Consider the following 22,148-nt stretch of genomic DNA (forward strand, 5'->3'; position numbering starts at 1 on the left):
TGAGGCTATAGACAAATTTCAGCACAAATCTGGAGTGCAGGTCCACAGTGGTACAGCCTCCTGGAAGTGTCCCCATGGACGAAGACTGCGTAGTTACCCCAACACCCAATGGGTGCCCCCCCTCATGTAACTTGACAACTTTCATTGCCGGGAAGTCCCTCCTACATGTAATCCAAATACCTCATGTTGCTAAACTCCCCCGTGAGGAATTCAGACCTGCCTAGGATGGGGCAGAGCAAGGGCAAGGTTGGCTTGGCACCTGAGGCTAGTGAACCCAGCCTCCAGGTGAAGGCCTGTTTTGCTCTGCAGCCACAGGCTGGAGTCTTCCTAGCTCTGGATCTATCTCAGCCCTCCGGTCTGGCAGCCTAGGGAGCCTCCTACCAGCAGGAGTCACCACAGAATTTTCGGGCCACCCTTCCCCACAATAGCTTGCTCCCCCTTAGGGAAGCACTATTTTAATTGACGTTTATTTTTAGAATAAATACTCAGCTCTTTACTCCACCTTAGGGGTATGCTTAACAGTTATACAGGGAAGCCCTCCCTGGCGGAAGTCCTGCATGGAGCCTCTGCCTTCCCCTAAGACTCCCCCACAAATGCCTGGAATGCCTTCACCCTTGGCTCCCTCTGGCTGGGCAGGGGAGCTTGGCTGAGGAAAAAAAATTCCACGGCTTCAGAGGTGGGGGTAGAGCCAGAGTGACTCACTGAGCTCCTAACCTGGGGTCAGTCCTGGGGAGGCTGACAGGCTCTCTGCCCACTACCGCGCCCACCTGCCACCCAGCCCTAGATGCAGGCGATGAGCAGGTTCACAGAGGTGGGCACCGCTATCTCCTCAAAGAGCACCCGATCTGGAGAGGGCTTAGCCCCGGCCACTGCCTTCATCAGGTCCTGGGCACGTTGCAAGAGGCTCCGGTTCCGACGGCGGCCAAGTCTGCGCAGCGCCAGGATTGCCAGTATGTGGTCACGCCTGCAGAGACATGCGGACACTCACTGCCGAGGAGCGCCACCCCTGGTACCCTCAGCCCCACTTTGGGACAGGAACCCGGGCTTTGGGAGGAAGCATGATTCACCCAGTATTCTTGGAGTTGGGTCAGAGAGGCAGAGACTATCCCAGGCCGGGACGGGGTGGGGACTCTAAGAGGAAGTAGGAGCGAGGACCTGGGGGGTGCACAGTAACTGGACCTGGAGAAGTGCAGGCATGAGACAGGGGAGGGGGCATGCACACAGCGGAGTGTGAGTCTGCAGAGGCACCGGAGGAGTCTGAGACAGAGGGTGGATTTCAAACACTGGCAGAGCTGGAGGGAGGTAGAGGCCTGGCGCAAGGCCAGTGCGCAGGGGCGCCCATCCCACCGCCTCTCCGGAGACCTTGAGCGGGGGAAGGAGGGCCAAGCCCGGGTTGGGGAACTCCGAGGGGCGGGAGGGAAACGCTCCAGCCTCAGGAGGGGGCCAGTCCGCCGCCACCCGCATCCAAACTGGCAGAGCAGGCTGGCTGGGGCCGCGGGGAGCCAGGGAAGGGGCTGGGCCAGGGGCTTTCTGCGGCCTCTGCATCCCGGAATCTCCAAGCGCAGGGAGAAAGTTGAACAGGGATTTCCACCGGCTCCGATGACTCAGCGGCCCCCACAGCCCGGGGTCCCAGCCTCCTTCCTGCTAGCCTCGAGAATCTCGGGGCTTCCAGAGAGGGTTTGCTCCTCCGGAAGGGGTCCACGCGGTTCTGGGGCGGTGGAGAACAGTGGCCCGCTCCCCCTCCGCGCACTCGGACCTCTACTGGGTTCGTGCCTGGACACTTCTCTCCGCCCCAGCCGAGCTCGCTCCTCCCTCGGCTCTCAGCGCCACCCCCCCCCCGCCCCAGCCACCGGGACTCTTCAGTGTCTGCCCTGGTCACCCGACTCTCGAACAGAACCTACTGGGGGAGGAGGCATCCGCGAACCTGATGTCCGGGTAGCTCCGGATGAGCGTCTCCAGGTGCCGCGGGATGTAGTCTTTGTAAGTCTCACCCAGGATCTCCGCCACGCACGGGATGGCTCGGTCCAGCCACGAGGCTTCAGAGCCCTGCGGAGACAGGGGTGTGTGTGCTGCGGGCTACTTTCCCGGGAGTCTCTGCCTGCGACCCCACTTTTAGTGCCTTGCTGCATCCTGCCCACGGGATGTGGTTTGCCCACAGCGGGATGCTCCGAGGACTGGGAACCCAGGCTCATCTGCAAGGCCAGATTCAACAGAGATGTCTTCCTGCCTGAGCAGACAGGAAATCCGAGCCGGGAAGTGCTGCCTGGAAATCTCTCACCAGTGGGAGCCCAGCAGCCCAGATAAGGAGTTTGAGCACGGGTCAAAGGATTCTGGGTCCGGAGTGGGGAGAACACCCCCCCCAAAGGCCTTGCCCATCACTCTGGGGATTGCAATCCTCATTCTTCAACTTCAGCTGTAACTATATGCAAAGTGATACTCCCAACTTGGGCACTACCAAGTCTAAACCCTCTGCCTTCTTCCTCCGAGGGTCCTCTGAAGACCTGCTGTCAAAGACCTCCCCTATGATACTCGCTCCTGCACCTGGCCTCAGGGCTATTTCCCGGATGAGAAGGCATGAGAACAGGACTCTAGTGGAGGGTTTGCCGGCCAGAGGGGAGTGCTGCTAGGGTTAGCAGTCGCTGCTCCTACCAAGCCCTGGAAGGTGCTGCTAATGGCCTGGGCATCCTGGCTCATCTTATGGGCAGCATTCACACGCTGCTGGCCCCGGAACCTTTCATGGGGCCTCAGCACCTGCCCCAGGTACTCCCGGACCACCACACGGTGCACCTCATGCAGAGTCTCCTGGGAGAGTGAGGGTCAAATCAGGATCAAAGGCATTGGCCCTGAGCACACCCGTGCCAGCCACCCCACTTCTTGGTACCTGAGAAAGGGGTAAGGTCACATGCTTAAGATGATGTGCAAAGTCCACCACCTTATCCATGACGGGCTGCAGTGTGTCCTGTGTCAACCAGCTCTTGGTGTATAGAACCTTAAATAGTGGCTGAGGATAGAGGAGCGTAGGGTGAGCTCTGTGAACCGTTTCTGACCTCCTTCACCACTGGCTTCCCTTGTGCCATCCTCTCTCCTAGCCACAAGTGATGTCACTGCCTTCCCCAGAGTGCCTCCTCCAGTGAGCATCGTTTGGGTTTAAGTATCTTGCCAAGTTCCGTTTAGGGTGTGCAGTGGAGACAGCCTGAGTGGCTGGGCAAAGGGCCTGCTTCTCATTCCTTGGCCCCACCATCCCAGGGGTTGTGTGTTGACCCCTGAGATGCAGTGAGATGGTAGGTGTTTTCCAACTTCCCCTGCTCAGTTGAGAATTCATTTGGGGCAAATGAATACTGGAACCTGGGCAGCCAGCTCCAGGGTAAAGATGGTACCTACTGGGCATGGAAAGTGTCTCATTCACCTGCATGGCATGCTGTAGAATCTGGAGCAAGTGCTTCTGGAAGCTCCTGGTGGCAGCCGCCAGGGGCTTCTCCAGTTCTTTTATGGTTCCTGGGAACCTAGCCAGAAGACTGGTCCTGGAGGGGCCAGGATAAGCGATGAGCTGGACCAGGGAAGGCAGGCTTGGGAGCAAGTCCCAACACTGCCCCAGCACAGCCCCACAGGCTGGGCACCTCAGTGACTCCATTCATTCATGAAGGGCAGTCCCTGGAGCTGCACAAAGTAGCAGCCATGAAGGTACCACGGCCTTGGCGGCCAACCGTGAAGAGGGCAAGGCAGCAGGGTGAAAGCAGAGCTCCATGGACGAGGCCCCCTCTGGCAGTTTGGGACAACTCTCCATGCCTCATGGAGCATAGTCATTCCTGGCACCAACTCTCCGCTGACCTTCAGTGTCTCCGAAGATGACAACATTCCCATTGAATTGTTGAGAAAACTGAGGACGAGGCTATATCCTGTACACCGCCCAAGCACATAGCGCAAGGTAGGTGTCACTGCTTATCAAGGGATGAAGAACGCTCCACATGGCTGCCTCATCCCTCACTCCCCAGTGATGAGAATCAGCCTGCTACAGTTAAGCAAAAAGTACCTAGAGCAGAACCTCATGGTGGTCCCACTTTGGAATCAGGACTGGTTCAAGTCCTAGCTGCATGACTTATGCGCTGCACCAGCCTCCATTTGCCCATCTGTACCTGGGTACACTGGCCTTGGGAAGTCACACTGGGATGGATAAAGCTGGAGTATAGAGCCTGGTGTGTGTAAGTGCTCATGAAGAGCTCATGTGGACTGAGTCCCCACAGCCCCAGGAAGCAGGATCTGATTCTGTTAGAGGATGACAGAGACATGGAGATGAAGTGGTATGTCCCAGGGCACACTGCAACCAACTGGCAGCAATGGGACCTGAACCCATGAGGTGACCAAGAGTCTATGCGCTCTGTTGATGGCTGCCTTCCCCCGGCTAGCACATCTGCAGTTGAGGGACTGGGACGACACCCCAGTGTGGCCTGGAGGTCAGGGCACAGTTGCAATCCCTACCGGCCATAGCATGCCCAAGATTGCCTAGGGTGGAGTTTCAGGGAGGGAGCTCCTCCGAGGAGGCAGCGTCCCCAGAAAAAGATGGAGATGGAATGGTGGGAGGGAGTAAAAGGAGCCCAGGGACCTAGCCGCCCAACTCCTGAGACTTTGCTCTGCTTTCAAGACCCGCATCCGTTCCAGGACCCTAGCTCTGCTGAGCATGGCAAGGCAAGGAAGGGGAAGGGACAATCGATGGGACCCGCAAGAATCCAAACTCCGAGATAGGACCAAACGCCTCCCTCCATCCTGCGCGCACTGGCAGCTGCGGCCTCGGATCCTGATTCCAGAGCTCGCGCGCCCGCCTCCTGCTGGCCATTCCGGGCAACGCCATGCAAAGGAGCTGAGGGACCTACCTCAGTTCCACGCAGGTGTTAATGTAGGCGCCCAGGTAGCACTCGTTTACCGCCTCGGACTCCAGAAAAGCCTTTTCAAACCTGGGGACGGGAAAGAAGCTTTCCTCCCACCTTGGGTCCGCACCCAGACTCCAGGTCTGGTGATGAAGCCCCTCCCTTTCACTGTGGTCTGACGCTCAGTCTGCCCACTGGACCCCACTCACGCCTGGTGCCGTCATCCTTCCTCCCATCCCTGGCCGGGAATGCACCCCGTACGTACCTGGGCACAAAGAGGCTGAGAGCCCGCGCGCAGATCTGCAGGGTAGTGGCCTCCAGCTCCGCAGAGATGGCGCCTGCTGCCTTCACGTGCTGAGCAACCAGCTGCAAGGGGTGCCACAGGCTGAGAGGGGTCGGAGTCTGGGACCCAGCCCACCCTTTTCTGACTCTCTTGGCAGCTTTCAGTGGCCCCAGTGTGAGGGTCAACTTCCCCACTCCCAAGTCCACCACAGAACTTATCCTGGCCATGTGCCCCAGGCATCCTGATCTGGCCCATGGGGGTGGGGAGTGTTATCAAGCTCCCATCTAATGCAGAGGGATGTTTATGGCTGTATATGATAGCTCTGAGGCCTAACACACCCCCTCCTCTGCCCCCTCACGGGCGCACCATGTGCACATCGATGGACACCGATGCCCGGTAGAGGCCCTGCAGCACTTCTGGGTCCTCAGCGTCCAGCCAGTGATTCTGCTCCAGCTCTAAGATACTGTCGAAGCAGCTTGTGATCTTGGTCTGTGGGGGTTAGCATGGGCTGCGGGTGAGACCCTTCCAGGAGAAAGCTGAAGGTGTCCCTGCCTTCTGAGCCCCATCCTGCTCTCTCAAGGACCGCCTGCCCTTTTGGTCACCAATCAGGCCATGCCTGCAAGCAAGCCAGTATCCACACAACCCGGGCATTAAGCCTCATGAAGGACCCAGCCCCTTCAAGCCTGGCCTCTCCCATCTTACCTCTAGGAAGCTAATGTAGTCACTCTCCAGTTGTGCCCACAGGGCAGGCTCAAGGAGTGGGGGTAGCGGTTCGGTGTGCAGGGCCTGATTTGGGGCACCAAGGAGGTCAGGACTGAAAGGCAGGGTAGGTGAGGGAGTTGCTGAGGGCCTGGGCAGAGCTCTGATGCTGCAGTGGCTGCCTGCCCGCAACCCCCCCAGCTAGGCTCAAAGTCTACAGCCATCACTCAGGGCCCTGAACTTGGATTTCTGTTGACACACTCCACCCATACTCCACAAGGGTCTATGCCACCACCTCTCTTCCAGGAAGTTTCTGACGGCTGGACTTCTTGGCACTCAACCAACCAGCTGGGTCTGCTCAGAATGCTTAAGGAGCTGTCCAGAGGACCTCTGCCAGACAGCCTCAGTGTGACCTTGACCCTCATGGATGCCCTAGACCCAAGACTGGGCTCTAAGCCACACACACACACACACACACACACACACACACACACACACACACACACGCACTCCCTGTTGACACACTCCACCCATACTCCACAAGGGTCTATGCCACCACCTCTCTTCCAGGAAGTTTCTGACGGCTGGACTTCTTGGCACTCAACCAACCAGCTGGGTCTGCTCAGAATGCTTAAGGAGCTGTCCAGAGGACCTCTGCCAGACAGCCTCAGTGTGACCTTGACCCTCATGGATGCCCTAGACCCAAGACTGGGCTCTAAGCCACACACACACACACACACACACACACACACACACACACACACACACACACGCACTCCAGGGACCCATAACCACCTAACCCACACCAGGATGCTCCAGAGGGGCTGGTAATGGCGAGACCACACAGCAATTTAAGGAGGCCAGGACTTCAGGTAACCTTCTCCCTCCAGGTACTCTCTGTGGGGCTGGAGGCCATTCATCTGGGGAGCTAAAGCACCCTCATCACACAGCACAGAGCCGGGGTGGACGTCTCTAGCAGCCCCCACTCTGCTTGTAAATTCACATCCAAAGAGAAATGGCAGGAACCCACACTGAGGGAGCACTGTGCTGGTGGCCTGCCTTTTCTGATGCTTCCTTTTCCAATGCATCATGGGCTAACACCACCCTTCTGTCTGGGCTCCCAGTTCTGGTGGGAAGCTCCCCTCAGAGACCTCCTAGCTTTGGGACCCTGCACACGGGTAGCTCCTTAGGAAAACCTGGTTTGGAAACACAGTCTAACTTACAAAGAAAAGAATGTCAAAGTCCGCAGCCCTCCTGGCACCCCATCGCCAGCCTTTTGTAAGGGAAGGAACCGAGAAAAAAGCAGTTTCCCATGGCCTCCCCGTGGGCAGTGTCAGCCACGCCTGCCTTGGGTGCCCTGGCTCAGGCCTCACCTGCCATACACGTTGGCAGCCCAGTACAGCAGCACGTAGAGCTGCTCACAGCCACGGGCGTCGCGGGCAAGCTCCTGTAGGCGCTGGGCCACTGCGCTGTGGAAGGCACTCAGGTAGATCTCCCACACTGGAAAGTCAGTGTCATAAGCGGGCTGCACCTCTAATCGCACCTTGTTCAGGTCGTGACGAAGCACGCCCTTAAGCTCAGCCAGAAGCTGGGCTAAGTCCGACGCGCCCTCCGCAGCCCGGGATGTCACCCCTGCGCCTGCCTTCTGCACGCGCTCCTGCGCGCTCCGCCGCACCGCGTCCTCCCAGTGCTGACGCCAGTGGCGGGGCGTCGTCAGAAAGTCACCGTCGTCTGGCAGAGCCGGGTGGGCCTCCTCTTCCGCGCGCACCACGTGGGCCAGTTCTGCGAGAGTGGCTGAATCCATGCTATCCGACCCCAGCGTCTCGCGCACAATAGCGCTTATCTCAGCCGCCAGTCCGTCGTAGTGCAGGCACAGGTCCATAGCGCGCCGTGCATAGGCGGTGGGGTCCTGCTCAAAGGTGCGTGAGGCTTTCTCCTCCACCAGCTTGGTCTCCAGGCGCCGCAGCCGTTCGAAGGCCTCCAGCAGTTGCCGCTCAGTGATGAGGTCCGCCACGGATTTGCCTTCTGCAATCGTGGGTAAGAGAGGCTGTGAGACGGGCCAACCCAGGTTCCTGATGCAAACCAAGGCCTGGAGGTGGCACCCAGAGCCTTGGACTGGGCTATCTGACTCCTGCCCCGATGCCCTGGGCCCAAACTGAACTCCTGCTCCACCAGCCAGTAGTTCTCTCACTTATAATCGCAGAGCCAGGGCCACAAACCCAGCTGAAAGGAGCCATTTGGGTTAGCTCCCAGCAGTATGGTACCTTCTACCTTGCTCCCAGCCCTCGCCCCCATCTTCACTCCCATCTCTGCTTGGCTGGCCCTGCTGGCCTCCTGTGCAGCTGTAATCGCAGGTCTAATAGAGTCAGAGCTCAGGCTGGGTGTGTCCTGGCAGTGCCCAGCCTCATGTACCGATGCGAAGAGTCAGCCTTTCTGCTCTCTGCCAGCCTCATGTTCCAGGATCTTCCTTTCAGAGCCCAAGCCCAATTTGTCTTCCTAGGAGCAATTACCCCGACACAACCCCCAGCTGCCCCGCCGGGATATGGCAGCTTCTGTGAATCTCTGTGACCCTGTGATCAGAGAGGATCAGTCCCTTGTGTTTAGGCCAAGTTTGGTCAGGACCATGCTGTGAAAGGCCATAGATGTGTTACTGTTCTACAGTCACAGGAATCTGGGTTCAAATCCAACGTCTCTACTGTCAATCTGTGAGAACTTGGAGCAAGCCACTAGAGGTTCTTGTTCACCGTGTGTGTTTGTGTGTGTGTGTGTGTGTGTGTGTGCGTGCGTGCGTGCGTGTGTGTGTTAGGGGAGGGAAGCTCCCTTTAAGATACCACAAAGATTTGGAGGGCAATTGTGCTGAAGGCACAGTCTGAGCAAGTTGAGCCTCAAGGAGAACTGGTCAGGACACCCCTGGTCTCAGTTTCCCCCTAGAATTGTATGATGCTCTTACCTGCTTGGGGTTCCAGATCCTCCCCAGTAGATGCCTCTCGGCTGACACCATCTGTGACCCTGGAGGGCTCCTCTGGCATAGGAGTGACTTGGGGGTGGCCATCAGTGAGGCCTGCATCCTTGGTGCGTCGCAAGGACCGAAACAGTGAGTGGGAGCTTCGCCTGAGCAGGTTTGTTGCCCCCTTGGAGGCACGGATTGAGGCTTGCAAGCTGGTCCGGAAGAAAGACGGGTTCAGGTTGCTCTCACCAGGCATCGTAGTATCCTCCTGGTGAGTGTTGGGCTCTTCCACACTGCCAGACCACCGAGTGCCCTGAGTTGGGCTTTGTGGCTCACCAGGCTCCTTGGAGCTTTGCAGCTCTGGCCCCAGGGTCATTGTTCGTGGCAACGACATCTTAGCAGGAAGGGAGCTAAGGGTGAGAAGGAGGCTCAAGAGGTCTGGAGGGTGCCCATCCCAGGAAGTGACACAGGACCTTGGACTCTGGGGCTTGGTCAGGCCCAGGGGTTTGGTATAGGAAGGCTTAATCTGGCCTATAGAAAAGCAACTGTGTTGGCCAGAGCCTTCTGCATGCCAGGCCACAGCTGCTGCTGAGATGCGAACTACTACCATCAAGATCCCTTCCCTGGTGCCAGCCCTGAGGAGGATCTCTGCCAAGTGCCTACCTTTTACTGAATTAGAGGGCATGTTGGACATGTAGATTCAGGGGACAAACCCAACCCACAGCCCACAAGGGCAGGGCCCAGTAACCACATCCTAGGCTTCTGGGACTTCAGATTCTAAGGCCTAACCCTACCCTCATCTCTTCCAGCAGTCTTCTTTAACCCACCCAGGGGCCTTGGCATACCCTCTTTCAGCACAGAAGGCAGGACTGCTTCTGTTCAGAAAGGAGGGCAGGGACCCCATTAGGAAGCATCCCCTAGGTACCTTGGAGCTGGAAGATGGCACAGTGGTGCACTAGGACCCAGGCCTAGTGGCTCTTCTGCTTATCATCACCACACAGACCAAAGGGAAGGCGGCAGGAAGGGTCTTATATCTATATTTAACCCCCTACCTCCCACCCCCACCCAGGGCTGGGTAATCCCAATACTTTCCCACCAACTCCATCTCCCCTTCTACACACTGGGACCTTCACCACAGGGAGTAAGGTTGGGGTCTCAAGGGCATGGGAGACACTCCCTGGGCTCTTGCTAGGCACCACTGCATTTCATCCCCTTCCAGTGAGCAAAGGCTGGCTGTTTGCTTTTTTGGCCTATGTTTAGCTGGGGGTGGGAGAGAAGAGACAGCCTTGCTGGCCGCTGGAACCTCCTTCCCACCACATTGTGCAAGCCAGATATGGGGTGGGGGAGGGTATTGGGACAGCAAGCTCTCCCTTCACCCCTGCTGAAAGTTAACCAACAGGACTAGACCAACCAGAAGCACAGCTCCCAGCCTTCCTCAGGGCTCCTGATGGCATCAAACACCAGGACAAACCCAAGCAGAAGCCAGGGCCAAACTCCTGGTTGAGTTAGGAAGGAACTGTCCTTCCCTGGGACTCCATTTGTCTGGGGTAGACTGACTGCATGCTGGGCAGGGCCCAGCCCCTCAGCCATAGCCCTCTAGCAAGGTGTCTGTCCAGTCAGCTGAGTAGTCCAAGTTACCTTTCTTGAGTGCCAGAGGCCACAAGCAGCTGCAAGGTGGCCCAGGGCAAGGTGACAGGCTCAGGTGATTATCAACCCCACCCTGGCCACAGGTCATCATCCTGCCCTAGCCTCAGAGTTCAAGGACCCCATCACACAGATCTGATCCACCTATAGCAGAGGCTAGCTGACTTCCCTCTCCTTCCCTGGTGCCCTTCAGTGCCTGGTATGGGACATAGCACTTGTAGGACAGAATGTGGTACAGAGCAGGTTTTTGCCCAGACTACACCTGCTCCTGCTGGGTTCTTTGGGTTCCCTGACACAGGGGTGTTGGGAAAGGACAAGGTGGGTCCAGCCTTGGCTGGGGAAGAGTTCACCTTTAGTAAGCACCAACTGTGTGTCCAGACCAGTACTGACACAGATCAGAATCCCATAACAACAAAGTTGGAGAGTGTCTGCCCCTTTTCACAGATGAGGCGCCAGAGGCTCACTGGAGTGTTGGATGCTGCCCTAGGAGCTCTTTCCCCTATAGGGGACCTAAAGATGGGGTCAGACTTGGCAGTCCTTGCCAAGGGAGCCTGGGGGCAAGTTCTAGGTAAGGAGGGGCACCTTGGCAAGTGAGTCTTATGACAGCTTACGTAGGTATAGAGTTGGGGCTCACTGAGGCTGCTTAGCCATTCTCATACTAAACCAGGCCTGCGCCGAAGGGCCTCTCTGTCTGTAGCCATACCACTTTTGACTGTAGCTTTCAGCAACTTCTCAAACCATCCTTGACCTTCTTCAATCCAAAAGGGACATTTCCCTGCTTTAAACCACTCCATGCCCCCCACTGCCCAAGACTCACAGCATGGCATTAAAAGCCCTCCCTTCCTAGGCTCCTCTTTCTCTGCATCAACCCTGGAGTACATGGGTAACACATACCCCATCTAGCCCATGGACCTCTCTCCATCCCTCTGTGGGTGCAGCCTTTGGGCCTCTCCCCCTTCAGGCTGTGCCCCTTCCTGACTTCTCTTTTTGGTCCCTAAATCTGACCTGGTTTTCAGAACCCAAGGGGTCCACCACCTCCAAGGAGTCCTCAGTTTTGCCATCTGTCTGCTCAGCGGCCCCTCAGGACTGTCCCTACAGTGATGTGGCCTCTTCTAAGACCTGAGAGTCTCTGTCCATTTCCCCTCCCTGTTGCCCTAGAGCACAGTTGAGAAGGGTGAGGGCTGCCTCTCCCCAGGCTGCTGCCTCCTCATCTCTCACACAAGCAGTTAGTGAAGTCCCAATCTTGTCTCTCAAAATCAGAAACATAAAAAGGGTACAGTTATTTCTATGAAAAGAATTGGATTTCTACTCTGTGCAAGACCCCATCATTTCATCCTTGAATCCTTGACTCCTAGGCCTGCCCTCCATGTGCACAAGGCCTCTCCCTGGAGCTCTGTATCCTATCCCCTTTGCAGCTGCTCTCTGACTAGGGCTTGGCACTGACAGAGCTCCAGTGTCCTGAAGACCCAGGGACTCCCTCTTTCCAGTCAGGCTACCCCACCAACTGTAGGACCATTGACAGGGGCAGAAAAAGCCACCATGTGACCAGAGCTCAGATCCAGACTTCACCCTCGCTACCTCCAGCCTTGCTTCCATCCCATGTTCGCAGTCCTTGCCTCCTGTAGCAGCTCCCACCTCCCAGTTTTCCTCCAGAGCTCTCTACACACACACTCCCCTCACCTACCCTAGGACTGGACCATCCCTCATCCTTTATAGCTCCAGGAATAGCCACTGCAGGCCAGCTGTGGAACTCTGGCTTCCACGTGTATCAGCTACTACCACCTGATTGCAGCCCCCTCTCTCTGCTCTCCTACCTGATTCCTGATTCCCATATATCACACCCTTAGGGCAGTCAGGGGAGCCTTGCTGACAACCCAAGCCTGCCTTGAAAGCTTTCCTTGCAAACTAAGAGTCTTTTCAGAGTCCTGAAATAAGGAACAGGCTGAGGAGAGACGGTCTTAATCCTCCTCCTCAATGTCTAACTACAAAAATTACTTAAGGCAACAAGCAAGAAATATCAGCAAGAACTGTAAATACTAGAGAAAAACAGATAAAACTGTCCCTTTCATTGAGCATATAATTATCTACTTAGAATATCCCAGGCTCCTTAACAAAGTAGTTTAGTGAATTTCACATGTTGATTTTGCAAATACAACCAGTAGCTGTGCTATGCCCAGCCAAACCCATTTTATTTATTTTTTTCCTGTCTTTTTGAGACAGGGACTCCCTGTAGCCCCAGCTGTTCTGGAACTCACTATGTAGACCAGGCTGGCCTCAAACTCACAGAGATCTGCCTGTCTCTGCCTCTTGAGTGTTGAGACTAAAGGCGTGCACCAAACCCATTTTAAAAAGACATGGGCTCCCTTCACAATAGCCAAAATATAAACAGTCCTGGACTGTCATTGCCCACAGAAGTATAGAGTTCTCCTTAGCTTGGCACCCAAGCCTTTATTATCCCCACTCTCTTGCCCCCTCCGTCCACTCAGAACTCACCCTTCCCTCCATGCCTTTGTCCAGACTGCTCTCGCAGCTGGCCATGGCCTCAGCTCTGCATTCTCCAGCTGTCCCCTCCTCAGGGGTCTTCCTCTGACAAGCCTTCCCTCTGTGCCCCAGAAAAGTCAAGCACATCTTTTTCTGGGTCTAGCCCCAGCCTGCCTTTTCCTATAACTAAAGGATAGTTAACATGGTCTGAGATGTCTCTGCCATTTGACCTAGAGTTCCCTGCAGCAGGGAATGAGCCCGGCCCAGCCCAAAGACCACTCATAAGTAGTCGGTGCTCAAAAAATAAATAGATAAAGTGGATCTGATGTGAGTGTGAGTCTATAGTATGTCTTATGTGTGCATTAGATTTGCATGTAGGCGTGCTGACCCAAGAGTCTCCCTGTGTGTGTGTGACTGTTCTGTTCTATGTGTGTCCCTCTGAGTCTGCGTGCCTCAGATCTGTCTTTTTTCTGCAAGTGTGTGTGGCTATCTATGTATTGGAGTGCATTTGTGTGTCTTCTGTGACTGTGCCAGCAATCCAGCTCAGCCAGCCTAGGCTTGAAGCTCAGGCCCTTGACCAGAAAAGCCACCAACAGCGCCAAGATAGTCTCAGCCCCGTGAGCCCCTGCCCACTGTCCCAAAGCACCCTCATACCTCCTAACCCCGCCTGCCTGGGACGTACCTGATGTGTGAGCAGACACTGTGCCCAGGCAAAACGGGCCCTGGTGAAGCCAGGCGAGCAGAGTCCTAAGGCGTAGAGCCTCCAGAGCAACCCAGGCAAGTGACCAGCAGCTGGAACTTCCCAGCCACAGGACCGCCCAGGCCCATCCTCCACTCAGACCCCCTCCTACTTTCAGGTCCCCACCCCCTTCATACCAGAAGCAGTCTTGATCCCTTTTGATCACCTTTGATCCCTCACAGTACTCAGCCTGAGCCTGTGTCTGAGGTGGACAGGGAACGGGGGGTTATAGAGGGCATTACGGAAAGCTGAGGAGGCAGAGCTTAAGTAGGAGGTCAGAGGAAGACCTTCCTCAGTGCAGCAGTGAGGGCAGGTGCTGTCCAGGACCACTAAGGAGTAGCAGACCCTTCATACTGCCATGGGGAAGCTGGCTGGGTACACACCCAACCCCTAATGCCCAAGCCCAGCAGATCCCTTCCTCCCCAGGGAAGGGTTCCAGCCCCAGACCAGCCTATCAAGCTCATACAAGTGCCCCCCATGACCACTGGGGCTAAGAGGCAGAGAGCAGAAATTCATGCCTGCTGGGGAAGTTCCAAGCAATGCCTGGGGGAGCAGGTGTGAACCACATGCTGCTCCAGAAGACTTCAGGAGCTGGTAAGAGAGGGCCCTAGGGACTCATGGGATCACAGTCGTGGGTGAAGAGGGGCTGTATTCTGGACAGAGGCAGTGCGGCAGGAACAGTGTTAGGAAGGGCAGGCTGCGACTTGGGGACTTAGGCTTTCTCCCTCCACAGAGGCTCAGGCAGGAGGCATTTTGTGGGGAGAAGAGCCCTTCCCCCTTCAGGGGGATTCCATAATCAGCGTCCTAGGAATGAAACTGGGAGAAAATCCAAGGGCATATTTAGGCCTGTCCCACCCCAGCCTGGGACCAGGATGGATGCTCCAGAGACGCTGTGTCACCACACCAGAGTGCCAGAACTCACACCACACAGTCTATTCTCTCCTAGTTCTGAGGACCTGAAAGCAGAGGTCAAGGTGTAGGCGTGCTGGGTTCTTCTGAGGCTCCTCTCCCCCGTCTGTAGGTGGCCACCTTCTTCCTATGCCTATGCCTTTACGTGTTCTTTCCTCTGGGTATGTCTGCACAAGTCCCTCTTTATATTGAATGAGGGCTCATCTTAATAACCTCGTTTTTGTTTTTGTTTTGAGATAGAATTTCGTGTAGCCCACGCTAGCCTCAAGCCCACTATGTAGCCGAGGATGACACCGGACTTCCAGTCCTCCTGCTCTCCCTCCAAGTGCGAACCACCATACCCAGGTTTTTTATGTGGTGCTGGGGTGAGAGTTACCTGCACGCTAAGTAAACACTCCTGGTTTAATGCAGTGCTGGAGATCAAACCCAGGTCTGTGTGCATGCTAGGCAAGCAGTCTACCTGAGGCAGGATGGAAAGAGGGAAAATTACTTGGAGGTGAGAAGTAAAAGGAGACCCAGAAATCTGGTTGAAGTCTCTCACCAGTTGAGAAAAATCGTAGCACAATTAACAACCGCTTAAGGCCTTTCTCCCTTCCCAGCCCTAAACCTACAATTTTCTAGGAATCTCACCAGAAACCTCATCTATAAGGAAACAACACACTAAACTCCTCGTACAACTTTAGCAGATTTTGGCTTTATGTTACCAGATTATAATTCCATCCAAGGCCTTTCCAGAGCCACCACTCATTTACCAGAAGAGAGAGAAAAGGGAAATAAAAAAAATCTTTCTTACAAACGTTTACAGATACAACTTGAGAGCCACCAAAGTGGTATATGTGGTTACTGCTGAGACAGTAACTGCTAATTCTCCCGTGAGGAGCCTCACCCTCCAGCCTGACTCTCTGCTACTCTCCCTTGGGAAGCACATACCAGCACTTGTATGGATTTTACTTTTACTCTTTCTCTTAATCCTCATGCTTACTAAAATCTTTTTTCTTTTTTTTTTTTTTTTTTTGAAACAGAGTCTCTGGCTGGTCTAGAACTTGCTATTGTAGACCAAGCTGGCCTCAAACTCACAGATATCTAACTGCCTCTGCCTCCCGAGTGCTGAGATTAAAGGCATGCATCTCCACACCCCACTTAAATATCTTTTTTGTTTTAATTTTGCTTTTTTTCTATTTATTATTTTTATTTTATGTGTATTCATGTATTGCCTGTACGTAGGAAAGTGCACACGTGGCCTGCAATGCCTGTGAAGGACAGAAGAGGGTCGGATCCTCTGGAACTAGAGTTATGGACAGTTGTTAGCTACCATGTGGGTACTGGGATTTGAACCCCAGTCTTCTGCAAGAGCAGCCAGTGCTCTAGCCACTGAGCATCTCTCCAGCCCTGCTGTTTTTTGGGTTGTTTTTGAGACAAGGTCTCTCTGTAGTCCCAGCTGACCTGGAACTTGCTGTGTAAACCAGGCTGGCCTTGAGCTCACAGAGATCCACCTGCCTCTGCTTCCTAAGTGCTGGAATCAAAGATGTGTGTCACCATGCCCAGCTTAAAATATCTTTAATAGAATCTCCAACTCTGCTTTATGCTGGCTAGTTCTGAAATTCCTTTCTGCGTCAAAGCCACAAATCCTGGTTTGATCTGAGTTGAAGCACCTGAAAGATTAAGAAAACTCCTCAGGCTGATAACATGGAGCTGTCTGCCCCCTCACTGCTGACATGCCAACTTATCTACATACCCAGCTTCCTAATAAGCCGGTTTTAACTGACTATCTCTTTAAAGAAGTTTATCTCCAAATAAAGTCACATCTTCATGTTCTGGGGCTAAGACTTCCCCATATAAATAAGAGATTTGAAAGCACCAGAGACACTATGGCACCCCATGCCATTTGGAGATATGCCAAATCTAAGGGAAGCCATTATCACGTCCTCCAAGAAGTTCGTCTGCTAATCACTTCAGTAACCCTGAGCACTCCCTAGGGAGAATGGGATTCCTAGGTGGAATGGAATAGTGGAAATCCCAGTCTAAGACTAAGAGATAGCCAGCTAGCCACTGGGCCTTTCCTCAGTGTGGCCTGCCCACTGGCTTCCTCCAAGGGGACTGACTACACAGGGCTCAGGGACCTACCAATGACCACATAGTCAACCAAAGGACTATGTGGACGTCATAGCCCTAGAATCTCCAGGTTCAAATTATCTTCCATTGTAGCCTCAAATGTCTGAGCAGTGAGAGATGCCCATGGCCTGGAGGACTGCTCCTGGGCCTCCCCCAAAGTCTCACCTATTGTGTGACACTATTCCAGCAGAGACATGAACAAACATCTACTCACCCCAACCAATGATACATCAGAGTGAGGATACCACCAAAACCTGAGTTTTACTGAGCTTGCTTACAGGAATATGGGTGAAGGTTACTTACAGGAGCAGGAATGATTCAAAGGCAGCTACATCACCAAACCCATCCCAGCATGGGTGACAGCACACAGAAGCAGGAGTCCTGAAGCACACTGCACAGCCAGGGAGATCAGCAGGTTGAACTCAGTCTGAGCCTCTTCCAGGGAGCTTGGCTTGTCTCTGCTCAGCTGCCCTGAGTCTTCTGGGCAGCTCAGTTAACAGTGTCTCCCAGCAGGTCTTAGCTTTTATATATCCTTGGGGAGGGAGAGGACCTGGTAAGCCCTGTCAATTTCAGGGACTCCCTGAAGCTATTGAGTTGTTTACTTCCTGAGATTAGTGAGCTTCCCTGCAGGACAGACTGTGGTTTACCTCCCTTTAGAACACCCTGTTGTTTCACCTCAGAGGAAATTGCTACATAACACTCGACCTCTTCCTCTGGCTAACAATTGTCTACAACCCCTCTTCTGCAATGGTCCCGAGACTTGGAAGGGGTGACATAGAAGACTGACTGTGGTCCTCTAACTCTAGTACCAAACCTTTGTGCCTTTTTATTTAACCCTCTGTCGCCAGAGGAGTGATGGGAGGTGTCTTGGTGGCATTTTTCTCCTTTTGCTATAAACCACAAATAAAGAGCAATAAATAAGAAAGAGAAAAATATCCAAATGAACACTGACATCAGTAATAATCTCTGGTCATAAACACAAATGTTGGGAAGCTCCATAGCCATTACATCATAGTCATTTCCCAAAGCAATAGCAGTTGTTTTTCCACTGGGGCCTATGACTTCCCTGGCCACAGGATTTGTCTAAGCTCCCAGTAGCAGATGTCAATTTCCTCTGTGGAGCAGGCCTTCAGTTCGATCAGAAAGTTGGTTCTAACTGTAGCTACTTGTGTCACTATTGCACTAGCTGTTCCAGTCTGCCTGGCACGTCCATCATGAAGCCGGTGGAATCCACAGCAGGACCTTGGACCATAACCCCACCCCCAGTAACCTTTGTAGCATCTTCTGACAGTACATCTTCTAGACCACAGGGAGGGGACACTTTTAGCTCAGTCCTGGTCTTGCTTTTTAAAGTTCTGAAACCAAAGCGTGTGGCATCTTCAGCAATAGGGTCTCAGCATCCAGTTCTGGAATGCCACCAACAGCAATGGCAAGAGTCTATTGTTTTAGGGGCCTCTAGAGCCTTCCCTGGCCAAGAACTCCTAGAGAGGTACCCACCTTTAGTACTGGGGTTTTCAACAACCTTATGACGTTTGGGAGGTGCACTTGTATCTCTCAAATAGGTCTTTAACTCTGCAAAAACACCCAAGGTTTAGCATTATGTTATCTATATATAACAAAACCTTTTTACAGAAGATGGAGAGAACAATGTAAATTTCTGAATCACCGTTGCATAAGGAAGAATGAAGTTATGGAGATAACCTTGGTGAAGCACTCTGACATCATTGTCACTCCTGAGCAAGTGAGGTAACCAAGAAGTAAACAAACAAGAAGATACTATGCCATTTGCAAGGTCTAATGCCGCATGAAAAGATTTTATCCACTTGCATTGTGATTTGGCTGCCTCATCCTGAGACATGTTCACAGGGCCTCTGCACATTTCTCTCACCCCTGATGAACTTAACAGGGCTGGCTTCAGCTCCTTAGCCTAGCCTAGGGCCAGTTGGGGGGCTGGTACACACCTCTTTGGCTATGCCTGTGTTATCATCTAAGGGTCTTGCTTGGGTTCTTTTTTTCTGCCAATTAAAGAAAATCTGAGCCACAGCAGAAATCAACAGGCAACAAACTCTATTAAAAATAAACAGCTGGGCGTGGTGGCGACACGCCTTTAATCCCAGCACTCGGGAGGCAGAGGCAGGCGGATCTCTGTGAGATCATGGCCAGTCTGGTCTCTACATAGTGAGTAGGGGCCATCTGAGTTTATGGGGGAAATCCTGTCTCAAAATAAATAAATAAATAAATAAACAAATAAATAAATAAAACAAAACAACAACCAAAAAGAAAACAACAAAGAAGTATACACACTCACACAGAGAAAAGCTCTCCACAAGTGGCCAGGGGATTTGGAAGCTGAAAAATACAAGGCCCCCAGGAGGACTTGGGCCTTTTAAGTGTTTTTGGTCATATAAGACAGCTTCCCTCCCCCAATTTTGGATTAATAAACACAAAGATAGAGTCTATAGGTCACAGCTCCAAGCTGAGTGAGTTATGGCCAGGCCCAGCCTTCTGTGTTATCTAAACTAGTCTGAACCAGTCAGGTGGAAAGGGGGCCCTGCTGGCTAGCGGGGGAGCCCCCAGGCCTTTCTTTGTCTCAGAACAAGAAGAAGCAGAAACTCATTTTTATTGCTCATCATTGGCCCTGTCTACTTGTCAGGGGTTTAGTCCCTCAGACCTGCACCTGCTACCTTGGTTCAGTAAACAATCTCTGCCCCAGGGAGAAATGTACATGACTTACACAGGGGTGCACTGTTTAGTCAAACTTAATTTCTTTAACCTGTATTTGTTTGTACCTATGTTTAGCAAACTGATATGTATTGCCTCTGATACCACTGGGGACCACCGGGAACTGAAACATACCTGCTTCTAGCATCCACCCAGGCCCCAATTTTTTTTTTTTTTTTTTTTTTTTGGTCATTTTGAGACAGGGTCTCCCTGTAGCCCCAGCTGTCCTGGAATTCACTATGCAGACCAGGCTGGCCTTGAACTCACAGAGATCTGCCTGCCTCTGCCTCCCAAGTGCTGGGATTAAAGGTGTGCGCCACCACGCCCGGCGGCCCAAATATTTTTTAACATTAGTAGAAGACCAGTAAATCCATAACTTAACATGGGGGCTTTCAGCCAAACTGCATAAGCCCCACCTGCAGGTACCCCTGGACACCTCAGGGAGGTGTCTTGGAAGGTTCCCACCCTTACAGACCTCCATCCTCCACAGCAGGGGGTGCTGTGGGGATCACGAGCACCTATCTGCTTTTTATTTTGTTTTGTTTTCTTTACCAGGGTCAGTTCTTAGAGCCTCCAAAAGGCTCACCAGCCCTGAATTTGGACTTTTAGCAATTTCTGCTTAAGGAACTCTGGCTTGATGTACACCTACTCCCATTTGCTTGAAGGGGCAGGGAGTGGCCCCTTTGTTTTGCTTTTTCTTGTTATATTTTTACTTGTGTTAGCACTTTACAAGTCAAGTTTATATGCTGGTCTAAGTCACTCAAGTTTGCAAAAGCCTCTCTTACTTTACAAAGATTATGTCCTACCATGGGACTCACCAAAGCCACTAACGCTCAATCCCAGTCCCGAGGTCCCTGATACATCAACCTCTTCGTCATCTCTTGGACGAACAGTCTCATCTGACCCAGTGAGCTAGGCATCAGACACCTATTCTCTATTTTTAGTTCTTTTATTATTATTTTTACCATATTTGTTTCCTCTTTCCTATCTGATTCTTTCCCTGGGATCCACGTGTTTGGATCCCAGGAAGTTCTTTTTAGCTAGCACAGATCTAACTTTTCTTTGTATCCTGCCAACTGTATTAAACAACTCAACATCTCTAGCTCATCTTCTCTTACATGAACAATTCCCACGGAGTAGCCCTCTTAGCCTTAGACACACTTTTTACACACACACAGCAGTGCTCACTCACCCTCTGTGGCAGCCTGTTGACATTCTCATCCCTTACACGCTATGCTTATGGACCTCAAAATTTGCTCTGACATTTTAGGGTGTCTCCATTTCACACACTGGACCCCCATTCATCAAACAGGACTGCTATCCCATACCACATAGAGGAAGCCAGCCTCACCAGGATCTCCCCCTCGGACGCTTCACCCTGACTTTCCCTCTGAGTAGAGGACAGCCTTGGTTGCCTGTCTCAGTACCCACTGTGGGGGGCAAGTAACCACTGATACTGCAAGAAGGCACACTCACTATGCCATACCCCAGAAAGGTAATCATATCGCAGTTCCTCTCGGGATGCTCCACCCTCAGGCTGTCCCATCTCGGCTACATGCCTTGCTGTCCATAGCCAGAACCATGCAATCAATCCTGTCAGACTCATCTTCACACCAGTCTTTGCTGTTATGTTGTGTGACACTGTCCTGGGGAGACATGAACAGGCGTCTACTCCTCCCAGACAGGGAACCAAGGACAGACCACCAAAATCCAACTTGGTGAGCCGATGAATTTTACTGAAGTTACTTACAGAAGTACGAGGGAGGGGTTTCTCATGGGAGCAGAAATGACTCAAAGTGCTGCATCACCCAAACCCACCCAACGGTGACAGCTCTTAAAAGGACACCTGGAACCCACTGCCACACTGCACAACGTACAGGCAACTCAACAGGCCAGAGCTCAGCTTGTGAGAGGGTCTCTCAGCCGTCCTTAGGCCCCAGACTCACTCAAGCTGGTGCCCATTTCTCAGCATGAGGCTGTGATGATTTTTTTTTTTTTTTTTTGCTTTAGGGGTTGTTTTGTTTGCTTTTTTGTTGATGGTGGTGGTGTTTTTTTGAGACAGGGTCTTATGTAACCCGGGCCAGCCTTGAACTTGCTATATACTTGAGGTTGGCCTTGAATTCCCGATCCCCACCCTCTGTCTCAAGTGCTGGCGTTACAGATATGTGCCATCACACCCGGCAACATTGTGATGTTTCTCCTATTTTTCTATGCTGTTTTCCCCCAACTTTTTCAGTAAAATCCCAGTGGAAAAGTCCCAGCCTTGTCTCAGAGGAGACCGGGGCACAAGGGCAGTCAAACTGAAGTCAGAAGGCCGCGAAGGGGGCAGTTGAGAGCAAGAGGCCTACCTAGGACACCAAGCAAAGTCCAGACCCAGCTCCCCACGACTTTGGGAGAGACACCTGCCTCTGAACTGTGTCTCAGTTTAATCTTCCGTAAAATGGGGTTATCGCTGGAATGAAATGGGTTCATTTCATCTGAGGACCTGGCTTCTAGGTAGGGAAGGGCGGAGAGAAGGCCTTCCACCAGGTGTTTGCCTGGTCTAGGGTTAAACACCTGGCCGGGAGCTGTCAATTTTTCCCAGAATGCTGTGTGACCCAGAGTGGAGCCCAGCCTGGGACTAGGTTGGTGGAGTCCACCCTCTGCCCCTGGCGGGCTGTGGAGTGGCAGAGGGGGCGGTGCCCCAGTCCCTCTGAGGTCAATTTGCAGTCGCCTCCTAAATGCTAGAGGTGGGGGTGAGGTGGGGGTGAG

The 22,148-nt window shown here is 53.1% G+C and overlaps 1 protein-coding gene across 2 annotated transcripts; it reads right to left on the reverse strand.

Moving 5' to 3' along the window:
• Positions 1 to 449: 449 nt before the first annotated feature.
• On the reverse strand, positions 450 to 9,185 carry Exoc3l4 (exocyst complex component 3 like 4). Of its 2 annotated transcripts, none has more exons than XM_008825576.3 (11): positions 8,795 to 9,185; positions 7,218 to 7,869; positions 5,848 to 5,959; positions 5,512 to 5,634; positions 5,128 to 5,228; positions 4,869 to 4,949; positions 3,407 to 3,521; positions 2,882 to 3,001; positions 2,650 to 2,802; positions 1,925 to 2,046; positions 450 to 964 (listed from the first exon to the last, which is right to left on the reverse strand). In XM_008825576.3, exons 1-11 carry the CDS (start codon positions 9,183 to 9,185, stop codon positions 781 to 783), a joined length of 2,154 nt encoding a protein of 717 aa, XP_008823798.1. In that variant the 3' UTR covers positions 450 to 780. The 2 variants fall into 2 exon arrangements, with proteins under 2 accessions (XP_008823798.1, XP_029415781.1); XM_029559921.1 differs by having other exon boundaries at positions 1,902 to 2,046; positions 8,795 to 8,901.
• Positions 9,186 to 22,148: the final 12,963 nt, after the last annotated feature.

The sequence above is a fragment of the Nannospalax galili genome, unplaced genomic scaffold, assembly GCF_000622305.1.
Source record: "Nannospalax galili isolate Female #2095 unplaced genomic scaffold, S.galili_v1.0 scaffold188, whole genome shotgun sequence".
Classification (NCBI taxonomy): domain Eukaryota; kingdom Metazoa; phylum Chordata; class Mammalia; order Rodentia; family Spalacidae; genus Nannospalax; species Nannospalax galili.

Bases quoted from the DNA above. Each gene is read 5' to 3' on its own strand.
- Exoc3l4 (XM_008825576.3), bottom strand. From the start codon at position 9,185: ATGTCGTTGCCACGAACAATGACCCTGGGGCCAGAGCTGCAAAGCTCC. The intron at 4,950-5,127 runs GTACGTACGGGG...TCCCGTCCCCAG, and splicing joins CTCAGCCTCTTTGTGCCCAG to GTTTGAAAAGGCTTTTCTGG. The intron at 3,522-4,868 runs GTAGGTCCCTCA...TGGCCCCTCCAG, and splicing joins AACACCTGCGTGGAACTGAG to GACCAGTCTTCTGGCTAGGT.